The following is a 24,353-nucleotide window of genomic DNA, read 5'->3' as shown; positions in this document are numbered from 1 at the left end:
TGTGCAATTATTCTTGAACTCAAAAAAAGGTTTCGTATGGTGTCGCTCTAAATCGCTCAATGTCAAAGTGAAGTTTGAAAGCCATTGAGATTCTTTCATCAAAATCTTTAGATGTTTCCATTATTGATAAAATCTCGAGCTCATCCTATAACAAAAACTGATACATATACATCGATTGTCCCAAAAATCAATTGTCGATGACGCATTTCAGTAACTAAGCAAGTGATGTTTGTTGGCAAATACGATTGCATACTTAGCGTCAAAGAGTTATGATATTTTACTTAGCACGACGTTTCAGCAAATTCTGGGTCTATTGGTGTTAGAATTCTTGTCTATGTAAATGATCGAAACAGGTATTTAATTAGAAAAAAAATAAAGGCATTGATGAAAGATAGAGATGAGATCAATATTGTTTTCTTAAAAATTAAGCCCTTAAACAGTTTGCCTGTTTTTGTATTGGTAACAGAAGATTGGTAATTTCGGGTTGAGAATGAATTTTTCCCGTTAACGTAACAAATATCCATATTGATTATATTGTAATGTTCACAATCTGTGGTTAATGTCGTAACATATGGTCAATGACAGTCATATAAACCATGGAAAATGTTTGGCTTGGCCTTTCTATATACCTGTTCGGGTATGAGTAACATCAGCCGGAGAGCTATATTTTAATTCGTCATATTTACTGGTCATTTTACACAGATTGTTAACAGTCCAAGGTGTTATAGTATAGTCTTCATTATAACGATATTTAGGAGATATTATCAACATTTGGTGAGTATTGTCATACATCAATTATTATAGTTTTGTTAAAACAAACTTAATGTGCCATTTTATTATAGAGTGACGACATAAATTATCTTAAGTGAGTGTTCATTCCGTATGAGATTTGATGAGTATATTATAAGTTTTTATTTTTGTATTTTGAAAATGGAAACACCAGGAAAATCCAGGTAGATCATTCAGATGAAACTATTACATGTTCACGTGTATATCGTATTATACATGTATCATATAAAATTCGTGGGGGAAAAATTCGCTATTAACTCTTAGATTCTATTGCGCCGAGATTTTAACTGTAAAAGAATAGGAAGTCTATTTTACTGGTCATTTTTCCCATTTTAAGTTAGGAGCTTGGATTTAGTTTGGAGACATTTACTTTACCGTGAGTGTATCTAGTCATCCGCAAATTAAGCGAGTGAAGCGATATCTAGTCATCCGCAAATTAAGCGAGTGAAGCGATATCTAGTCATCTGTAAATTAAGCGAGTGTGGCGATATCTAGTCATCTGTAAATTAAGCGAGTGTGGCGATATCTAGTCATCTGTAAATTAAGCGAGTGTAGCGATATCTAGTCATCTGTAAATTAAGCGAGTGTGGCAATATCTAGTCATCTGTAAATTAAGCGAGTGTAGCGATATCTAGTCATCTGTAAATTAAGCGAGTGTGGCGATATCTAGTCATCTGAAATTAAGCGAGTGTAGCGATATCTAGTCATCGTAAATTAAGCGAGTGTGGCGATATATCTATCATCACTGTAAATTAAGCGAGTGTAGCAATATCTAGTCATCTGTAAATTAAGCGAGTGTGCGAATATCTAGTCATCTGTAAATTAAGCGAGTGTAGCGATACAGTGTAAATTAAGCGAGTGGGCGATATCTAGTCATCCGCAAATTAAGCGAGTGTAGCGACATATCTAGTCATCTGTAAATTAAGCGAGTGTGGCAATATCTAGTCATCTGTAAATTAAGCGAGTGTAGCGATATCTAGTCATCTGTAAATTAAGCGAGTGTAGCGATATCTAGTCATCTGTAAATTAAGCGAGTGTGGCGATATCTAGTCATCTGTAAATTAAGCGAGTGTGGCGATATCTAGTCATCTGTAAATTAAGCGAGTGTGGCGATATCTAGTCATCTGTAAATTAAGCGAGTGTAGCGATATCTAGTCATCTGTAAATTAAGCGAGTGTAGCGATATCTAGTCATCTGTAAATTAAGCGAGTGTGGCGATATATATCTAGTCATCATTAAATCAACATGTATACCGTACCTAGTACATGCCTTTGACATCGTATGTCTTAAGAAAAGATTTTCAATATGTTTAATAAGAAATTTCAGACACAAATGTACAAACCTTTGAACCATTGTCGAGCAAATCACCAAAAAGTTGTCACTCGGTGAAAGTAAACACATACAACTAAAATATGTTTTATACTTCAGGGATACATTGATTGCTAAAGGCCATGAATATTCGGTTTCCGAAGGCTGGACACAGCATATAATATACAGAGGAAATATGACCGTGTAAGATCATATTCTTGTAACATTATTATTGTAGTCGCATTGGAGACATCTGCTCAACGATTATTGCACTGTATATTGGAGTCTAGAATTGTAATTCAACCTGACAATCGATGATACGATGTTGATAAATACCAACACATGTTTTATTACAATTACATGTTTTGAAACAGTACACAAAGGCTGGTGTCCATAGTTACAAAACAGTAAGGTTCGCATATTCAAATGGTGATACTACATAATGGGATAGAACACAAGTAAACAAATTGGTAATGGGTTGTTACCTACTCCATATCCTCGATACTCTAGGATGAGGCAAATCAAACTACACTATTACCTGTTCTTTTCTATTGCCTCCAATTTTACTATGATATAGTCCAGGGTTGTAGAGATCGTACGTGATCGGAACCTCTGGAGTATTGAAGATACCTGCTTCAATGAGAACGCTAATGATGATATTTCGTAAACATTTATACCATAGTTACCAATAATAAAAGTTTCACCATTGTTTTATTCTGGAATACGATACACCCGACAGCGACCAATTTAAAGACTCCGTGTTGTCTAGATATGAATATTATTATAATAATGTTTCATATATGAAGTGCTAGAATCTTATTATTTGTCATTTGAAGTATATGATCGCTCAATAAGTATGTATTAAATATATTTACTACATATATTATTAAAGTAAATATCTGCGTGTACTCGTATTCCTAGCCCGCAGCCGTCTGTACGCCAAAATACCTGAGTTTAAACAAACATATAGAGTAAAATACAATCCAACACCGTAATAAAGTTCCTTGTATACATGTATTCAGCAAAAATAGCGTTAACAGGATACAGTTATTTTATTATTTAAAAAAACCCACCAACATTTCATTAGTTGTACAGTGAAAAATTAATTCCCATAATAATATAATGCAAGCCTGTTAATTTTAGCTGTATCAAATTACAAAAAATATATACACTTCTCCTTCCAGGCCAGACACAGATGAACAACACGACAGACACGGACCCCGGGAAGGCATTCTGGATAGAACCGTAAGTTGTCAATAATTTCCAAATATCAATAACAAGTCAATCCGCGTGACCCTCGGAAACCCAGTGTCAGAAACTGCACCACGCAACGTAGTGATTACATGGGTAACCAACGGTGATCCCCAAGATGGGCTGACTAGTTGGTCAGCTAGTTTATTATTCCTATCAGGGACTATTATCATTAAACTATTACTGTTGAATCGTTGGCTGTGTTGATTTTAACTTTTGAAATAATAAGTGAAATAATGTGCGTTTCAGAAAATAAGTGTTGCAGGTTCGGAACATATTTCTGTCACCACCACACAACCATGCCGTTATGTTTACTGGTGTTTATATCAAGTACTACCAGTGTTTGCCTTATATAAAAAAAAACATGCACATCGAGTCATTTTTGACTTGACATGCAAATGGCGCGATAAACCTTTGATCAACATAGTTCTGAGCAACTTCACCAAAAGATGTGTTTTATAGCGGTGAACTAATATCGTTAGAGTGAACGGGCGACAATAGCTTAAAGGAATTGCGAAGGTAGCGGGTCGGAATGTTCTAGTTAAAAACCACTTACGAAGAACTGTAGAAGGACAGACGTTTTTATTTAGTTTATATGTACTTTTTTATTTTGTGTGTTCTTGTGTTCTTTGTACACGAATATCATAGTTGTTTTGTGATTAGACAAGGCGTGTGGCATAAATGTAACACAAACAATTTCTATTTTCAGATGGGATTACAGCGTACAAAACTTCTTTGTGGCAGTGATAGGACTGGCGATGTTTCTGGTACTCGTGGCTTTCCTCTGGAAATGTTGTGACTGGATAGAAGAAAAACCAAATACAAACATACCCAAACAAAGCTTCCCCGTGACGCCGATCTATGCCCACGAGCTGGAACCAGGTCTTGTTGTTCTGCAGAGCCAGGACGGGGAATTCTTTAGAATACTTCAGGAATATGATTCCAAACATCTCAATAACGGACGAACAAATACCTCCGCGGCTGCGTGCGCAGATCCCCCGATAGGGGAGACAACTATCCAGTACATTCCTCAATATACACGACCTCATTATCAGAATCAGCCCACAGCGCCACCTTCCAGACCGGATACGGATCATTTGATAGACGTCCCGATTCCTGCTTCACCTCCTGTTCCGCCTCCATACTCTCAGTATTAGGGAGACATTGTACATACTGTAAACGTGGAAAATTTCGTGAGTGGGGAATTTTCCGCTAATAACGTGAAGCCGCTTGATCGCGGAAATTTCCCCCACGCGTAATATTTTGTACATATATGAACTTTGGTGTTTATGTCTAAAAGTTTATAAATCGCAAAAATAACAACATCGCAAAAGTTTCACGCATGCAAATCGCGAAATTAAGCACTCGCGAAAATATTCACGTTTACAGTATATGGTTGTGTTTGTTTTCATTACACATCATACTCCTGGTCAGATAGGCGGTAATGAAGCTGTTCTCGAACGAATGTTCTCTTCATTGTCTACAACACGCCAAAACAAATAGGTTTAAAAGTGATATTTGATAAACAATTAGTATTATTAAAAAGTTGTTGAGCCTAATAAGTACATGATGTGTCCCACGATGTCAAAAATTCACAAATGTCTATCGATTTTGGTTAAACACATACCGTTCAAAGGTTTTGTTTCTTGACTTTCCCTGAAATCTTTATAGTCCAAGGTACATATGCTATACACAGGTTGTAACAAGTACTCAACACCTCGACTGAATGAATTGTGACAGATAATCCAATCATCGCCTCCCTGTGCTACACACATTTGCACTTTCTGCTTCTGAATATTACTTAGATTTCTATCGATAACGTTAAAGGCTTCATACGACACATGGACAATCTAATGGAGCAGATAATTTGATTCGCCGTGTTTGGATTATAAACAAAAGGATTACACTAATCTTCAGACTAGGTAGAACATAATGTCCGGAATCCATAGTTGTTGGATGCCATATATCTGGCCACGAGTCTCTAGAATATTGAAAAAAAAAATCACTAAATCTGGCTTGATTGCTTTTGTCTCCACTACATGCCTGATTCTAAGTTATAAACCAGGGGGAGGTAATCTAGTAAAGAACTCTACTTAGAAAGTATTATCAACAGCTTAGGGTCTGGTGGCAAGTCTTGGGGGAGATAATCAATAAAAAAACTCTGCTGAGAAAGTCTTATTAATAACTTAGGGTCTGGTGACCAGTCTAGGGGGAGATAATCTAATTAAAGAACTCTGTTGAGAAAGTCTTATCAATAACTTAAGGTCTGGTGGCCAGTCTTGGGAGAGATAATCAATAAAAAACTCTGCTGAGAAAGTCTTATTAATAACTTAGGGTCTGGTGACCAGTCTAGGGGGAGATAATTTAGTAAAGAACTCTACTTAGAAAGTCTTATCAATAACTTAGGGTCTGGTGGCCAGTCTAGGGGGAGATAATTTAGTAAAGAACTCTACTTAGAAAGTCTTATCAAAAACTTAGGGTCTGGTGGCCAGTCTAGGGGGAGATAATTTAGTAAAGAACTCTACTTAGAAAGTCTTATCAAAAACTTAGGGTCTGGTGGCCAGTGTAGGGGGAGATAATCTAATAAAGAACTCTGCTGAGAAAGTCTTATCAATAACTTAGGGTCTCTTGGCCAGCCTAGATTGAAGAATTGATACTCGTTTGTGTTTGTCACTATAACGTACAAAAATATATATTGATATTATAAAATTAATTATTACATCTATAAATTAACCTATGCCTCTGTTAATTCGATGGTCGTGTTACATAATAGAACTATAAATCACTAGAGCTGATATTATGCATTTATGGGCCCCGTGGCAGTGTGATATGAAGGTTTATTTACCAGAAAGTGTAATATTTCCCGAGGGCTTGCCCGAGGGAAATATATCATCTGATTGGAAAATAAACCATCATATCACACTGCAACCACGGACATAAATAGTTTATGATACCGAACATTTGCGATTTGCTAATCTGGGTTAGATATTTCCTAAATTCGCGATGACATTTCACGCTTCGTCCGTCATTGTTGTACAATGGGAAGAGGAGATATCAACTTGAAAGACGGGCAGTCATCATACAGGCACACGCCCAAGGGAAATACGATGTTTTATTTCCGTATCAAGTGATGTGTTTCAACTACTATAGACATTGTTATAAACATGAGGTATAATATTAAGGTATATGTGTAAATGACGGCAGGATTCGATGACGTCGAAACAAAATGGCGGCATCCGCTTAAATTTTCAACACAATTTGACGTCGAAATTCTGCGAGTTGTAGGTTGTTGTAGTTATGTGATAAAAAGTGTCGTAAAGTGTTCATTTCATAACAGATTTCATAAAAAAAGTTTCAATTTTTGTTTGCATAGGCTTGTAAAAAATTGTTTCATAAAATTCCATAGGAAATGAACACCCATTTAAGACCAAATATGAGTTTGTCGATTTTCTACGTCTGTAAACATGTTTCATTCGCGAAAACGAAGATTTCACTTTCTTTGTTTTATTAAATCTTTTATCATAAAATCGATATAGCCACAGAACAAAAATGTTAAGTTTCCTTATGCAAGATAAGTCCTTAATTCACTTAATGCCCGTCTCCGTTTAGTTTAAATCAGAAACATTTCAGCGACAAACTTCTGGTCAAGGGACAAGGATTGGAATTAAGCTGAATGATGAAGGCCAGAGTTTTTGTAAGATAAAATAATCATATTTCGTGATTTTCTATTTCTCATAAGATGTGAAGTCATATTTTTCAGAGAGTTTTAGGTCTTGTTGATTGAGATCTTGATGGGTATATGTAAGATTACAGAGGCTACAAAACATAACAGCTATAGTGAAGTGGCTTGCTTGGTTTGTCAGCTAGTTCTGAATTCAGTATTTATAAGTTGTCTATGGAGATTTCCATTTACTATCCTGGTTTGTTAATGTTTTGTTCTTGACATTTTACTTAAAATAAAAACATCATGTAAATTAAACGGCACATGGTTACATTTTATTTTATTATATTGATACACGCACACATGTACATGAATAGTTCCCATTTACGCACCCTCGATACTCCAGGGGTTCCGATCACTTACGATCCCTTCACCCTTGGGCTATCTCAGAGTGGAGGTCTGTGATTGGTTCAGATTTGTTCCCCTGGGCTGCCTTCGGTTTTACTATGAGATAGTTCAGGGGTGTAGAGATCGTAAGTGATCGGAACCCCTGGAGTATCGAGGATGCTCTTTACGGGTCTACAACTTTAAAAATATACAAAAATGGATTTTACTTACATTTTACTTATTTGAACAGTATATATTCATTTACCATTCCTCATATTATTATGACATTGACTTACAAACAACCGTATATTTGAATTTGACATTTATATACGCACATTTGAAATAAGCGCATAAATGTAGATTAAATCAAAAGTTACAATCCACAACAACAAAAGTTATTTGATCTTTCAAGCTCATTATATTATGTGAAAATTTCCAACATTTTTTCCTGTAATCAATATTAAAAATATGTATTTTTTAATAAACAAGATAAATTATATATTATATAATTTGGATTTAAAAAAATAAAGTGTCTATAGATAGATATTTTCTCTGATTTTCAAACTTCCTTTATATAATACATATCTCATATAATCTATGCAGTACGCACGTGATAATTTTTCCTGAGCAGTTGAACCTTGACTTGCTGGAATGTGTAAGGCCACTACGTTTATGAATAAAAAAAAATACACATCCTATATTATTTAATTCAACGAAAACAAAGCAGGCAAATTACAAATCAATAAAAAATATGGTTATATAATACTAAAATTAATTTTAAAAAATCCACCACATTTTCATATTTAAAGTACATTTAAGGGTTAAGTAGAGGATGAATACGTGGCTTTGTGAACAGTAATCTATATCATATCAAAGTTACCTTCTAGTATTACAATAGAGCAATCGTTAGGAAAACAGAATTATTATGATATTATGAATCCAAACCAACAGTCGAATAGGCGTGATCGAGAAATGCCTCAATTTCCATTCAGTTAATCTCGGCTGACTCCAACATCCTTTATGGAAGTCGGGTAGCTGTCGAGATGTGACGAGTTCCCCCATTGGTTATCGCATGACGGCGGACTTTGCCGAATAACACGGACTTTGCCGAGTAACACGGACTAATAATACACTCTAACGTAAACAGTCAACATCCGATAAATATATATTTGACGCTAGCATCTAAAATGTATAGAAATTATGGGGTAAAGGTATAACATCCGTGCCTCTTTATGACAAGACTGGCAACTAGACCCTGTAAAATCGGTAAAAATGATATTAATATATCCGGTATAATTTCTTATGAATTAGAAAAATAAAACTTTCCGTCAAAATCGCTCTTTCCCTTTGGGAGCAAACTAAACTTGGTATCTAGTGCATTTTGTAGTGCACATGTAGTGAACAACGTAGTGCACTAGACTAAACATTGTAGTGCACTAGAGTGCACTACGATGTGAACTTCAGTGCACTACAGTGTTATCTCTAGTACACTATGATGTTAACTCTAGTCCACTACGTAATGCACTTCAGTTTTACAGTGATGTGATACACACATGTTCCAGTATAACCTTACAAATATAAGTATAATCAAATTACGTAGTTCCGTTGTCTGCACGTCAATATTGATGACACCATCGACAATGCACGCGACGGTCACACCTCATGAAGTCATGACGTCACGTAACTGTCTTCAGGTTCAATGGCCGTGAAGGTCACGACGAAAAAGACGAATGTGACATTGTCAACCGTCACTGCGTCAATTGCGGGGGTGACCATGCTGCGTCTGCTCGCACCTGTCCTGCCTGGACTCGGGAGAGGGAGATATTACGGGTCAAATATACCCAAGGTGTCTCTTTCCCCGAGGCTCGGAGGATAGTCGAGCGTTCAGACCTGAATGTGGCAACCTATGCTCAGATAACCCGCGCAAAGACGCCTGTTGACAGTGTCACCGTCAAACATGCGTCGGTCCAGGCCTTGGTTGACAAGCCTAACTGGGACAATGATGTCCCAGATATGGCTGATGCTAAGGCCTGTAAAGTAATCATTGGGGACCCGAACAGGTTCAAGTCGGGTCCATCGAAGCCACAACACAAACCACAACAAAATCCACCTGCTGGGCAACCTGGAGCTAAAACGCCAATCCCACCGGCGTCTCCAGGACTTACACAACACCAAATTCAAACACCGAACATCAGGAAAAAAGTTACCGCCGCTCGTCATAGACGTGCTACATCTTCACCGTCTATTGACGTTAAAAAACTCCCCGATAAAGCAAAGCGTCCAGCAAATACACCACCGCAGGAGCAACGCCAGACCAAAACCACCAGGGTAAAGCTGGCGAGGCTCCCTGCACTAAACAACAAACCCAGTAAGGGATCAGATGACCCTATCCTTGGACGGAACATCTATGATGTTCTATCGGACGACAGCGAGTTTGGTGACAACACATTTATCGCCACCAAACAACCTGCTTCAAGTAGTCCTGTCGGTCCGACAAACTATCCTCAAGGATCAATATAGAGACAAACACTATCATACAATGGAACATACGCGGATTTAAAGCGAACATAGAAGAATTAAAACATCTTATACAAACAAAAAAACCCATCCATATTCTGCCTTCAAGAAATAATGCTGAAAGACACCATCAATCTCCGACAATTTACACTATACACCAAAACTCCAACAACAGGTGGCCGCCCATCAGGTGGTGTGGCGGTGGCGGTGCATATAAACGTTCCTCACAGACACATTCAGCTAGATACCACCTTGCAAGCTGTTGCTATAAGCGCAACTCTTCACCGAAAAATAACAGTCTGTTCTATATATTTACCTCCAAATACTCCATTTAGTTGTGATGAACTGAGTAACATCGTATCACAACTACCAGTGCCATATATTATCATGGGTGACTTTAACGGTCATAATAGCCTCTGGGGCTCCCCAGGCACTGACGATAGAGGTAGACGTATCGAAGATTTTATTAATAAAAACAGCTTATGTCTTTATAACACCAATGCCCCAACATATTTGCACCCTGCCTCTGGCTCGCTTACCCACATTGATCTATCGTTGTGCCATCCATCAATTCTTCTGGATTATGATTGGAGGGTCAACGATGATCTTTGTGGAAGCGATCACTTTCCAATTATATTAAAAAACATAGGGTCACCAAAACTTGAGGAGCCGATTCCTCGTTGGAATTTACATAAGGCGGACTGGGTTCAATTTAAAAATTTGTGCGCAGAGGAGCTCATTGAGGATAAATTTTTGAACCTCGATGACCCCATTAAAATTTTCACAGAAGCGCTCACTTCTATCGCTACAAAAACCATACCAAAATCCGTGCCAAAACCAACAAAGTTTCGTCTCTCAAATGATTCATTTTTCAATAGATCTGGTAGAAATTCCGCTCTGAGGCGGTACTTAGCTTCGCCAACCGTCTCAAACTATAACAATTTTGAAATTTGGAGAGCAAAAGCTCGAAGGTCTATCAAATCCGACAAGAAAAGTACTTGGAAAGAGTACGTCTCAAACATTAATTCCAATACATCTTCGAGGAAAGTTTGGGAAATGATTGGTAAAATCAGTGGGAAAAGAAAAGCAACACCATCCTCCCACCTCATTAACAACAATAAAATATTTTCTTCAAAATCCGAAATAGCTGACGCCTTTGCCAAAAATTTTGCTAAAAATTCATCCATCAAAAATCATTCCAAAAAATTTCAAACATTTAAAAAGGAAAAGGAAAAGAGACGTCTTAATTTTAAATCCTCCAATAGTGAAAGTTACAATAGCCCTTTCGAGATACCAGAATTGCTCGAGTCCCTTGAGAAATCAAAGGACTCGGCAGCTGGACCAGATGAAATTCCATATATGTTTTTAAAACAATTACCAGACTCTTCAATAAAATGTCTTTTAACTATATTTAACCAAGTTTACTCTTCTGGCAAAATTCCCGAGTCTTGGAAGGAATCTACTATTATACCCCTTCCGAAGCCCGGGAAAGATGCTACTGATGCCAATAACTATCGTCCTATTTCATTGACGAGTTGTATTTGTAAAACTCTAGAACGTATGATAAATACCAGATTAGTTTGGTTCCTGGAATCAAACAATATTTTAAGTCCTTTGCAAAGCGGCTTTAGAAACCGCAGGGGAACGGTAGACCACTTAGTTAGACTAGAAACATTTATACGAGAAGCATTTGCCAAGAAAGAACATCTTGTGGCCGTATCTTTGACCTTGAAAAGGCATACGACACAACTTGGCAATATGGAATCATGAACGATCTCCATGATATCGGTATACGTGGTAATTTGCCAAAGTTTATATCAAATTTTATATCTGACAGGCATTTCAAAGTTCGAACGGGTTCAACTTATTCAGAAACAGAAACACAGGAGATGGGCGTCCCTCAGCGTGGTATCTTGTCCGTCACACTTTTTGGACTAAAAATTAACAGCATAACCAAATGTCTTGGCCAATCTACGGAAGGGTCTCTGTTTGTGGATGATTTCTTGATCTGTTACAGATCAAAAAACAGGCACACTATAGAACGGCAACTACAACAATGTTTAGGCAAATTACAAAATTGGGCTGACGAAAATGGCTTTAGATTTTCAAGATCAAAAACTGTCTGTATGCACTTCTGTCAAAAACGAAAACCACACAATGATCCTGACCTCACACTCAATGGAATTAAAATTCCAGTAGTTGAACAAACTAAATTTCTTGGACTAATATTTGATTCGAAACTGTCCTTTGTTCCACATATCAAACATCTGAAGGATAAGTGCTCGAAGGCGCTGAACATTCTACGAGTTCTTTCCCATTCTGATTGGGGTGCAGACCGTGAAATGCTTCTACGTATCTATCGGGCACTTATAAGATCAAAACTTGACTACGGCTCTATTGTCTATGGATCGGCTCGCAGCTCCTATCTACAGATGCTTGACCCTATACAGAATCAGGGACTGCGTCTCGCACTTGGAGCTTTACGAACAACACCTGTGAAGAGTCTCCATGTGGAAGCTAATGAGCCATCTCTAGACTATCGACGAAAGAAATTATCCTTACAGTATGCTGCTCAACTGAAATCCAACCCCCAAAATCCTGCATTTAACCTTTTATTCAATCCACAATATCAAGAAATATTTACACAAAATCAAAAGCTCATACCAACATTTGGCATCAGAATTTCAAAATTGTTGCTGGAACTTAATATAACTTTCGACACCATTGACGAGTACACCGTATCGGATGTACCACCATGGCTCATTCAAACACCTGATATCAATTTATCTCTACATGAGAGGGCAAAATCCAGTGCATTACCCGAAGAACACAAATCCTCCTTTCGGGAGTGCATTAGGGCTTTCCCTGACCATGTTCAGATCTACACTGACGGATCAAAAGATGGTGATAATGTTGCGGCAGCATGCTGTACATCTAATCACTGCTCCTCTATCCGACTCCCGGATATTGCCTCCATTTTCTCTGCGGAAGCATGTGCTATCGGTCTGGCGCTTGACCATATCGAAGAACACCGCATTGAAAAGGCAATCATCTGTTCAGACTCTCTTTCGGTTTCTTCAGGCTTTGAAATCAAGAAGCCCTAGAAATACTCTAATCCAAAATCTTTTAATCCGAACATTTCGATTATCTTCTAAAACTCAAATTACTTATCTCTGGATTCCCAGTCATGTGGGTATAAAGGGGAATGAACAGGCTGATAAAGCAGCTAAGACTGCTCTTCGCCTAGCACAAACAGATTTGAAACTACCATATACCGACATCAAACCTTCAATTCAGTCAGCCATCAAACACCATTGGCAACAAAGGTGGTCTACCGAAACAAACAATAAACTGTTTAAAATTCAACCTACACTTAATCCTAAACTGTCCAGTCGGAGAGACCGCAGAGAGGAAGTTGTTCTCTCTCGGCTCCGAACTGGACACACATATTTTACACATTCCTATCTATTGAGAGGGGAGGATCCTCCTACATGCCATGCATGTGATTCTCTTCTCACAGTGGAGCATATTTTATTGCATTGTATTGATTTTAAACACATACGAGATAAGTACTATGATGTCTCCGACATGTACACTTTGTTTCATGCCGTGAGACATAATCGTATTTTTAATTATCTCAAAGAGATCGGTATTTTAAGCAAAATATGAACGTTTTCTCATCATACATCGTATCAACTCAACATTTCATCGTTTCATCAACATTGTGCATGAGTTTTCTCGTGTGTTTTAGCCAAATTTATTTTATCCCATGCAAACCTTTTTTTTTATCAAATTAACGTTTACAATCTGTGTTTTAGTCCTTACTTGCTTTTTCTTACCCTGATCTTTTATCCTGATATTAATGCATGACTTGTAGTTTGGCCCTAAATGACCTTAGTTGTCGATGGGCCGTAAAACTCAAACAAACAAACAAACAAACAAATCAGGTTCAAAAGGTTAGCGCGCAATTTATCACACCCTAGGGGTTGACAGAAACAATCTCCCATTGCTAAAACCGGTGACAAATCAGTGAATGATGGGAGAAAATGTGTTCTGAGCAGATTTATAATATTAAATTATCTTCCGTTAATTTGGATCAGACATGTCGCAGAGACAGAAGTTACCAATTACCAAACCAGATTTTAGTGATGTTTTAACAGTCTATGGAGAATTGGTGAACTTTCACACATCACTAAATACATCACGCATGATGTAGTGCATTAGACTTGGACACACCTCAGTGAGCCATGTCGTTATGTACATGTTCAGGAAGGGCGTATAAATCTCCTTTTCGCGAGCTGCAGCTCCTCTGATGATGTCAAGAGCGGTATCGGACGGGCTGGCGGCCGAATCTATGATGCGTTGAAGTGGCAATCCATTCTGAATTTCTCCTAAAGCTGTCACGGCATTATCCGTAGCTGGAATAAAATTAGAGACAGTAGGTAATCAATCCTGATAGTGCAAAGACTTCCCTTTCTATCAGATAGGCAGTGTGTGAAATATCTACATTGCGAAATGATTATTTCTAAGTATGTCCGTATTAAATAATGTGAGCATGCGAAATTAAATCTCCAATGAATAAACCATCCATTAAACACAAAACGAGGTTTTGAATATTATCTGACACCACTCGAGGTAATACTTCCAAGGACGAATTTCAGGAAATCTAGGGAAGGGTGAAAATAAATAATACTGCTCAAATTGTAATGCAGAAACCTCTTGTGCAATCCATATACTGTAAGCTTACTAAGCGCAGTCAAATACGAATGCCAAAAACTACAAAAAAAATATGATGTATTAGCATGTATATACACAAGCGAAATTCGGTGATTTAATATTTGACATTATACAAATATGGTATTTTGATGAGGTCGATTTGAACACACTATCAATCTTTTATTATATGCACCCGGTAGTTGTATACGTACAATGAAAACACTATAAATCTTTTATTAAATGCACCCGGTAGATGTATATGTACAATGAAAATGCATAAATATAAATGTACAACATTACACCCGTAGCTCCATGTTCAGGACACAGTCGAATGTAAAGTTCCTTTTCCGATGAAATAATCCACGTTGATACCGATGATATATTAACATTAAAATCTATTCTCTTATGCTAAGTATTTCATTCAGTAAAATAAACCGTATACCGTATTGTAACTAGCCTAGTCAGAATAAACTTCTAACTTCTTCATTATTCGATGGCTCCAGACACTTATTGAATGCTGTCCTATTTTCCTACTTCTCTAACGTGTGTATGTTGAAACTGTAAAAGTTTAAACTGTAGCCATCAGCTGGTAGATATCATCATCATCAATATGATCATTGAGCGTTTGTTTTAAAGCGCCGGGAACAGGAAGCGTTTTGGTTACATAGATGCTAATGTCATCTAAAAAACCGTGCAATATACTTTTCTATAAACTAATTCTGGAATAATAGGACGATATATAATTTATATTTGTGATCACGTGGCGTGCTTTTTATCAATGAGAAGTGAAAAAAAATCCAGAAAAATAATAAATCCTTTTATAGAATTTAACACAATACATGCATTAGTGCTAAATATGTGCGTTTACAGTAAGATCAATTATGAACTATATCTTATTAAAATGCCAAATTAGCGTTGCAGAGGAGGCAAAGTATTTTTTATGAACCAATACAAATGGCTTTTGAAGCCAATTGATGAGCAGGACGTACCTATAAATCCTATGATACAAATCGTGATAGATACGTTGCTCCCCCTCATCGTCAGCTCTTGTCGGAGTCCAGTAAAGAATCCGCCCAGTGCCCACTTCGTAGAGGTGTATGGAACAGAGAAGGGCAGGGGTAATTTGCCTGGAAAGTGGAAAATACAAAACGTCACGTCAGCAACCAGTGTATGATATTTATTGTAACCATACGTTGGAGAACCAAAACCATTGGAGTATGAAAAATAACAATACCTAAAGACCATCAGAACATAAACAACTTAGGATACATTAGTCATTACATTTGATATGTTTCTGAAAATGCATGATAATAGTCAAAATAATCTGTTTTAACTAAGGAGTTATCTCTCTTGAACTTAATTTCATTTGTTCTTTATATTTTTTATTCTTCTTGAACTATTCACAAGCAATATCATATCAAACAAGATTATTATCATTTTTTTTCGCAAAAAAAAAACCACCAAAAAAAACCCAATTACTTTATTCCCCAGACATGATAAACGTAGATGACTGCCAGGGTTGGGACCCTGGATTCAGCATCCGTACATGAATTGTCCTCTTGCAAGATGGCTTTCATTCATTTCAATCTTTCATACTCATTTATTAGAGTTCTTTCATTCTTAATTCATCCTCGCATTCTGTAGCTATTCCTTAATTCTTAAATTTATCTGAAATATTCTTAACATAATTTATTGATACAATTTTCTTTTTCTTCGATTTTATAAACATTTCTAAATTACTTAGAAATAGGTATTGGACTTTCCTATATATATGATCAACAGTAATTTCTATTTTGTTATACTTAATTTCATTTCTACATTTCCAAATGGACCATTTATCATTTATCGTTATCATTTTTGGTTTCAGACTTTTGTATCCTATAGGTTTGTTAGCTTTCCCTATAATATTAAGATTAGCGTCTATACTAGGATAAACAAACTCTGTCGCCCCAGCATCTACTTTTAGAACATTCAACCGTTGTGCCGGAAAAGCGATCTTAAACTTTGCTAGTTCAGCGATACAGTTTCTTTAGTCAGTTAACATGTTATATATATCGTAATCCTGTTTAAAATTATTTCTGCGTTCATCCCATAAATCGTGTATAGTAAAAATATTGCTTTTGAGAAAAGAAGGAAAATATATGGCTGTTTTATTATATTGTATGAAATAATTTCCAAAAATTGGCTGTTCTAGTATTTTGTTTTTGTTGAGAGTTGAGTGGCTAGATTTTTGGAAATTTGCCCATGCTTCAATAAAATTTCTGTAGAAAATTGGAATTTTTGATGTGTCAATAGTGCGTATGTCTGATAATTTACATAGAAAATAGGTTACTCTAAATTTTTCATCCATATAGCTATATCAGTATTTACATATTGCATTCCATGTGTCAATATCACTTTGCATAATTTTATACATTGTTTTTATTTGCCTCCTGAAAATGAATTCTCTGATATTAACAATTTCCATTCCCCCTTTTTGATGACATATTCCTGTTGACTAAATCCCTTTTCCCATTCTATACAAATTCCAATATTTATGAATCGATTTCTTTTATATAACGTTCTGAGATACCACGTGCTTCAATTTCATAACCTATAAGTGATATTACTAAAGACGTAATTACCAAAATCTTACCATATAGTGTTAAATTTCTACTTTTCCAAACCTGCAAGCATGATTTAATTTTTTGAATTTTTTCTTTCCGTATTGAATTTTCATCGATGACGTATCCATGATGGACTCCTAATGTTTTCACACAAGTTTTCGACCAGGATATATTTGTATATATTGGATCTTTATGCTTCCATCTGCCTAAATATGTACCTGTTGTTTTATCTAATTTAAATTTGAACCAGAAGCTGATTTGAATATATCTAAAATATTGAATATTTCTACGATCGAATGTTCGTCCCTTACGAAGAATTGTGTGTCTTCTGCAAACAGATTTATAGTAGTTTCTTTTTCATTCGGAAGTTTTATACCTTTTATATTTTCGTTTCGCCTTATAGAGCAAACTAATGGCTCAGCTTGTAGGATGTAGGAGCGATTGGACAAACTTGCCTTGCTGATCTCGATATCGGGAAATATTTACTTACATACCCATTTGTTTAAATGCATGTTTTTTAATGTTTTAAAAGCATTGTTATCCAGTTTAGATATTTTTCACCAAAAATAAAGTGTTCTAGGCATCTGTTAACCCATGACCATTCTACTCTATCGAAATCTTTAGATTGATCTAGGAAAATTATCGCTCCTTCTGATTGTTCTAAATCCGTATATTCAAAAATGTCTTAAATAAGACTATTAGCATCTGAAATATTTCGACCAGGAACGAAACCTTTTTGATCCGAATGGATGATAGGTTTTAGATAAGGTTTTATTCTATTAGCCAGAACCTTTGCAATAATTTTATAATCAACGTTAAGTAAAGTTAGCGGTCTCCAATTTTGAAGTTATCTTTCTCTTTTTATATAATAAAGTAAGCATACATGTACCTTTAGACTGAGATTCAGATAATGTATTTGAAGCAAATATTTCTGTTAAAACTTCGAAGAATTCCCCTTTTATTAGGTACCGGTTTTGTTGATAGAATTCGGATATAATACCGTCTTCGCCTGAAGATTTGTTCTTTTTCATTTGACAAATGCTGTAATGTATTTCATTTTCGGTTATATCTCTTTCTAATTCGCCCCTCTGTTCATCAGTTATTTTAGCATTGACATTTTCTAGAAGAGAGTTTGCTACATCTCTATCCCAACCTTCAGAAGAAAATAACTTTTTATGAAATTGTTTGCTCGTCTAAAAAATTATTAAATAAGATTATTATCAAATTCACCTCGTGAAACTGAATTTAAGCTTCGGTTATATGCTTTTATTTCTAGTAAAAGCCATGTGGACAATATATATAACTGTTACAAAATCATTTTATTGAAATACATATGTATTTCATTATCAAATATGATAATGGTATGCTTCCTGTCAAGTAAGAATATCTTTTCCAATATCGTGCCCCATCCTTAAATCAAGTTTGAATGCATTTTCATTCTTCCGTTACCTGCTAATGATGAAAGCACAACAATGTGACCACCCGATTTCTCTAATGCCGGGAGGGCGTGCGTGGGAGGCCAGATGTACATAGGCTTTAAAGTTCACTTCAAACACCTTGTCCAAGTGAGCCATGTCCTCTACGTCCCCATTCCAGTACCGCATATTTAGTGCTAGTATGTGGTTCAATAGTATATTGTCCAGACCTCCCATCTTCTGGATGGATTCCTGAAGAACCAGAATAGCTGATTACGATCTAGCAACATAATCGTAATGAAAACGGACAATCCCGGAAGAGGTAGCATTTTAAAACCCGTTCTTTGCTTTGATCAACGACATATAAATCTGGATAAAATCTAGTTTATATCGAATGAGAATCGCAAAATAAAACGCATAACAAGTAAGCCGATCACATTCTGTAGAGAAAGATTTGTTATTCGCAAGAAAAATAAATCTAAAACTTCAAAAATATTTTAGATTAGATAATGAATAGTGATGGTTTGACTATTTGTAGTCGAGGTCATCAGCAATCCCAAAACTAAAAAAATCCGATAAATAAACTGAGTAGTGATCTGGGTTCTGACTAAAAATAGTTCAAAGTTTGATTGTGATGATTCTTTGTTTTTGAACTCGATATTCAAGGTGGTAATTTCAGCAAAAATAGAGGCGGATATGAGCAAAATATCGTATGTTTGACATGTAATATAATGATATTCGCAATATTATTTTACTGGATTTCACATTAACAACATTGTTCATGTATATATTCTAAACCAAAACACTTTTTTAATCAAATAAACATATTGTGAGCCACGATGGCAAGATTAGTAACTTGTACGTACAAGATCTGTAACTTGTACGTACAAGATACTAAGTTGTACGTACATAGATTAATAACTTGTACGTACCAAGATAACTAAGTTGTACGTACAAGATAATAACTTGTTACGTACAAGATACTAACTTGTACGTACAAGATACTAACCTTGTACGTACACAGATAGTAAACTTGTACGTAACAAGATACTATCTTGTACGTACAAGATACTAACTTGTTACGTACAAAAAGATACTATCTTGTAGTACAAGATACTATTCTTGTTCGTACAAATACTAAGTTGTAAGTTACAAGATTACTAAGTTGTACGTACAAGATACTATCTTGTACGTACAAGATAAATAAAATTTTGTATGTGGCCCTAATACGCCGCCGTAGATTCCACATATATATATGTATCTTATTTTCATTGATGTCTTTAAAATCTGATACTATTATGACTTTTGGGACGAATTATATATGACACATATAGATAACTTTTACATTGATGCTAACATATTTACCTTTATTAAGTGTTCCGTAAAGGACATATTTGACATGTCACCTGTGACGTAACCAAAGATGGCGTCCGGATTCCCCAGCTCCTTGCATTTGGCCACGACCTTTTAAACAACGCCAAGATCAAAGTAAAAATATTTTAGACAAAGAATTTGACAACATATACGTCCTCTTTTTAAAGGGAGTAATTGAATATGCGGTATAAGGAAGATTTCTTTTTCAGAATACTTGATTCTGAAGATGTCATATGTTAAAAAAATGCTTACCTCCTGCAGTCTCTGTGAACGTCTCGCAGTAACCATAACACTGGCGCCCATCCGGGCATAGTGATAGGCCAACTGTTCACCAATCCCAGTAGAGGCTCCCGTCACAAGCACCTTTTTGCCGCGGATGACCCCTAAAGTGTATATTACACACATTACAAATTCATAATAGATATGTACAGTTGTAATTAGAAATTCATTCTTTGATGTTATATTAACCGTTCTCAATATACAGTCGAACCAATTATGTTGATATCATCAAAAAATCGCAAAATGTTTCATTTTGTCCAGTTTTCAATATTACTGGGGCAAATGTACGATGTGAGCATGTGAACAAAGTTGAAATATCATTTGATACTAAGCAATATTTAATATATATTAAGTACATATATACTTAATCTGACAATGCAAGTTAAAACATTCATGTTGAGATATAATCAATGTCATTTTTAAGTTACCTTCATCAAAGCCACGTAACCACCACAATCCAGCTAGAATTCCAACCAGAACAGCAACCACTTTGCTCCACATCCTCTATTTCACTCCTCAACCGATCCAGTCAGCTTTGGTCTTCATTCAAAAGTAATTTATTGACAATTCACATTATCACAAGCTTATAAGTCACCGTTCGAGTGATTGACCTGAAAAGTGAAAAAAAGTAATAATACAAACATACTGCTTAATAGCTATTGTAACGACCGGTTTGTTACGAACGAAATCAGAAATCTAGTATAGTGTTATTGTATACATATTGTTTTGCCCTGAGTTCAACTGCTGCGTTAGCTTGCAGGTTCCTATGTCTCGCTAAGAAGTTTCCGGATGCTGATGAAAGAAACATATATACATAGATAATGGAAACTCCCTTATCTTTGCTGACAGGCAGAGGGACCTCCGGTTTATAGGCATTTTCCATTGGCATACTACTTTTTAGTGTAATCTTTTAAACATGATATATATTTCTACATCAATACAAAGTTCAAACATTATATCATGGTTTGATATGACCTATTGTTCCGATCAATATGATTTAATATGATTTTGGAAAGCATGAAAATAACCATTTGTACCTAGTTTTCCGAAAATCAGCCATTCAAAATCGGAAGCACATTTAGTTTGTTAGCATATAAGTTAAAATATTATTTTTTCTTTCCAAAATCGTAGTCAACTCATCTGAAAGTTACTGAACTTTTGTAACATATCAAAGCTGTTCTCTTGTATATTATTTTTATAAAGTATATTTAATAGCTCCTAAGCACATACAGAGGTACATTTGGCGATCGTGAAAATGGCAGAGTTAATTCTATGTATATATGTTTCTGCTAGTGAGCATGGATAATGGACGACACCACATTTATTGCTTCCATCCCAGGATGGTAGCTATTACAATCGGTCGCTTTGCCTGCCATTTTGTTTGGATTTCACATGGTTATAAATAGTCAAAGAGATTTACGTGTGTTGATTGCTTACTTGCTGTTGAAGATTTCATGTGTGTAAGGGGTACCAGTGGGGAAATTATTGCAAACAATTTATCATTTCATAAACCCAGAGAAGTCCGAATATTTTTCTGGTTGTCGGACATTATTCTCAGAAATCACACAAGGCGGCGCTACACGTACTTGTTCTAGAACATAAGTTCGCAATCGAGTCCCCTCGGAGAAATTGACAGAAATAGTTCGGTGATTTGCCGAGTTTTGTTTACGTTGTCGGGAGCGCGTGGAACATCTATATATAGCCTAACTACTACTGGTAGCTAGATGATCATGAACTACTTGTAAAAAGTGTCCGTATATGGGAGATGCTGAGACAAAGTTAGGCTTTACTTAGGAGATATTTTCGGAACTGTATGCGCTAAAGTAAATTACAGTTTTAACCGAAATGTTATGCTTGTTTCTATGCGTATGATATGTATTACACCAACTTGTCCAAGTACATGTACATGCATATCAGTACGGTACTATTAAACGGAAAACTTGTTAGCATTGGGGAAAGGCCCACTGTACCTTCTGAACAACTTTATGAAATAAACAAAACGTTCATTTTCATAACGCAGGTCGTATTATGTTTCCCGACGTCGGCATACATAATTACAACGCGTTAGTTGTCTATTTATGCGCCTGACGGCAAAACTTCAACTTGTTTGGTGTTGTTACCTCATCTTTGGCCATATTATGTTATAATTGTTTTAAAGAAAATCTTATTTTATTGTTTTATTTAAATCATCATTCTTCAAAAATGAATTGTCATAAGAACTATGGCAGCTTACTGTGAACAGAACAATGCGTCAAGCTTTCCTATCATCGCTTCCTAATAAATAATGCTGTATGGTAGCCTTCTCAGCTTTTTGGGAAGCTAATACCTGTTTTACAGTTTATTAACGTTTAACATATGTACATTTAACAATAACAAGATATACCCGTGAGGCTCAGCGAGAACTAGTGTAATAGACAATATTGCGGCTACCAAGTACATATATATCCTGTCAAAGATTAATTGTTGAGTGAATTTGAGATCCGAATTTTGGTTCATTTTCTTGCTGCACATTTTGATAATATATTTTCATTATGTAAAATGAGAAGATATTCAGTACAATTTACAATATTCGGGTTGCGAATTCACTCAGCAATTTAACTTTGACATGATGATTTACTTTGAAAAAAGATAATGTGTTCCAAATGTAAATTTTATATCAAACATAACAATGATACATTGCTTTTGATACGAATTCACGCTAAATATAAATATTTTATCATATAATCCCCCCATATCTAGTGATTTCGCTCGTGTAATATTTTTCCATGTGTCATTAGCGTAATATGACCTGGAGCGATTTTCATTGGAATGGAAATTCATTGTGACGTCAGACAGAAACAATAAAATGACGTCAGGTTGGCGGGACAAAATGGCAGCCTTTGTTGGATTTTCGGAATATATTTTTGACGTGAAATTCTTTGTTATGTAGGTATTTGTATTTATGGGATTAAAAAGTATCTTAGATTTATGAAACTCGTCTCGAAGTTTTAATGTTTGCTCCCCAAGGCTTACAAAAAAACTTCTTAGACTCGTTTCATAAAATCTCATATGACGTGAACACTCGTGTAAGATCCTATATACATGTGTATTGAAATTTGATAACCGTACTAACACTTCTTTTGATACAAAATAACTTTTATGTAAAAAGATAAATATTATGTGACCCAGGTCATGTATACATGTATATTCCAGGTGTGTACACCTGGTATTGTTATTTTGTGTTTGTGTTGTGAAGTATACGTAATTGTCCAATGTACCTGTACTGTGGAATGTGGACGAACCGGTCCGACGTGACATTGACATGTACTCGACATTCTTTGACACCTGCACTGCATGCTTCTCGAGTTCCTCACGTAACTACGTCACTTCCCTAGCTTTCTTTCTAACCCCTCTATCATCTGTAGGATCATTACATTGCTGGATGTCCGCGCTCGCGAGCGGACCAGCCAGACCATTCTTGAAAACTCTAATTCCCTCAAGGGCTATAAGATTACGGAGCCTGGTCTTTGTTCAACCGTGTAAACCGTGTTTTTATAACAATAAAAAAATTAAAGTTTTATGATATTAGATATTAAAATATGTTATTTTCTTATTACAATATCATTTTCTTAAATGTCCCACCTACATTGATTTTCGCAAAGAAGTATTCAAAAACATCAACACATACAATAATACACATAATCACATTAGTATTGATACATTTCTATATGGATGTAATAGTTATAATATTAATATAGATAGACAAATGCTTAATGATAATCATTTCTTCATTGGAAATTCTAAACGATTTAACATTTTCAAAATATAAGTCTCTGTATTGACCATAGAATTCACTTACTAATATATTATAGGCCTAATTCTTGATTTTGACGGAATTCAGTTGAACAATAATACTGTTTGCGTATTAATATACCAATTTTCAATTGATTAGTTTGTGTTTCTTTAAACTTTACTTTTAACAATTCTTATTAATGATTCAAATATATAATTAGCATGCAATCATAAATATAAATTAAATTATACACATTTAAGTTCAGACATTTTCAGATA

General features: G+C 35.7%; 1 protein-coding gene, 1 long non-coding RNA gene and 1 pseudogene across 3 annotated transcripts; 2 read left to right on the top strand and 1 right to left on the bottom strand.

Moving 5' to 3' along the window:
- The first annotated feature begins 646 nt into the window (after positions 1 to 646).
- Positions 647 to 7,327, top strand: LOC138335387 (uncharacterized). Of its 2 annotated transcripts, XM_069284448.1 has the most exons (4): positions 667 to 774; positions 2,218 to 2,301; positions 3,282 to 3,342; positions 4,058 to 7,327. In XM_069284448.1, the coding sequence occupies exons 3-4, from the start codon at positions 3,293 to 3,295 to the stop codon at positions 4,503 to 4,505; spliced, it is 498 nt and encodes a 165-aa protein (XP_069140549.1). In that variant the 5' UTR covers positions 667 to 774; positions 2,218 to 2,301; positions 3,282 to 3,292; the 3' UTR covers positions 4,506 to 7,327. The 2 variants fall into 2 exon arrangements, with proteins under 2 accessions (XP_069140548.1, XP_069140549.1); XM_069284447.1 differs by lacking the exon at positions 2,218 to 2,301 and having other exon boundaries at positions 647 to 774.
- Positions 7,328 to 8,958: 1,631 nt separating this feature from the next.
- On the top strand, positions 8,959 to 14,333 carry LOC138335388 (uncharacterized). Its single transcript, XR_011210273.1, has 2 exons — positions 8,959 to 9,090; positions 13,861 to 14,333. It is a non-coding gene; the product is annotated as an uncharacterized lncRNA (long non-coding RNA).
- Positions 13,863 to 23,823, bottom strand: LOC138335385 (hydroxysteroid 11-beta-dehydrogenase 1-like protein; annotated as a pseudogene).
- Between the last annotated feature and the right edge of the window lie 530 nt (positions 23,824 to 24,353).

Source organism: Argopecten irradians, chromosome 11 (genome assembly GCF_041381155.1).
Source record: "Argopecten irradians isolate NY chromosome 11, Ai_NY, whole genome shotgun sequence".
NCBI lineage: Eukaryota > Metazoa > Mollusca > Bivalvia > Pectinida > Pectinidae > Argopecten > Argopecten irradians.
This window is presented reverse-complemented; position numbering and strand designations above follow the sequence as displayed.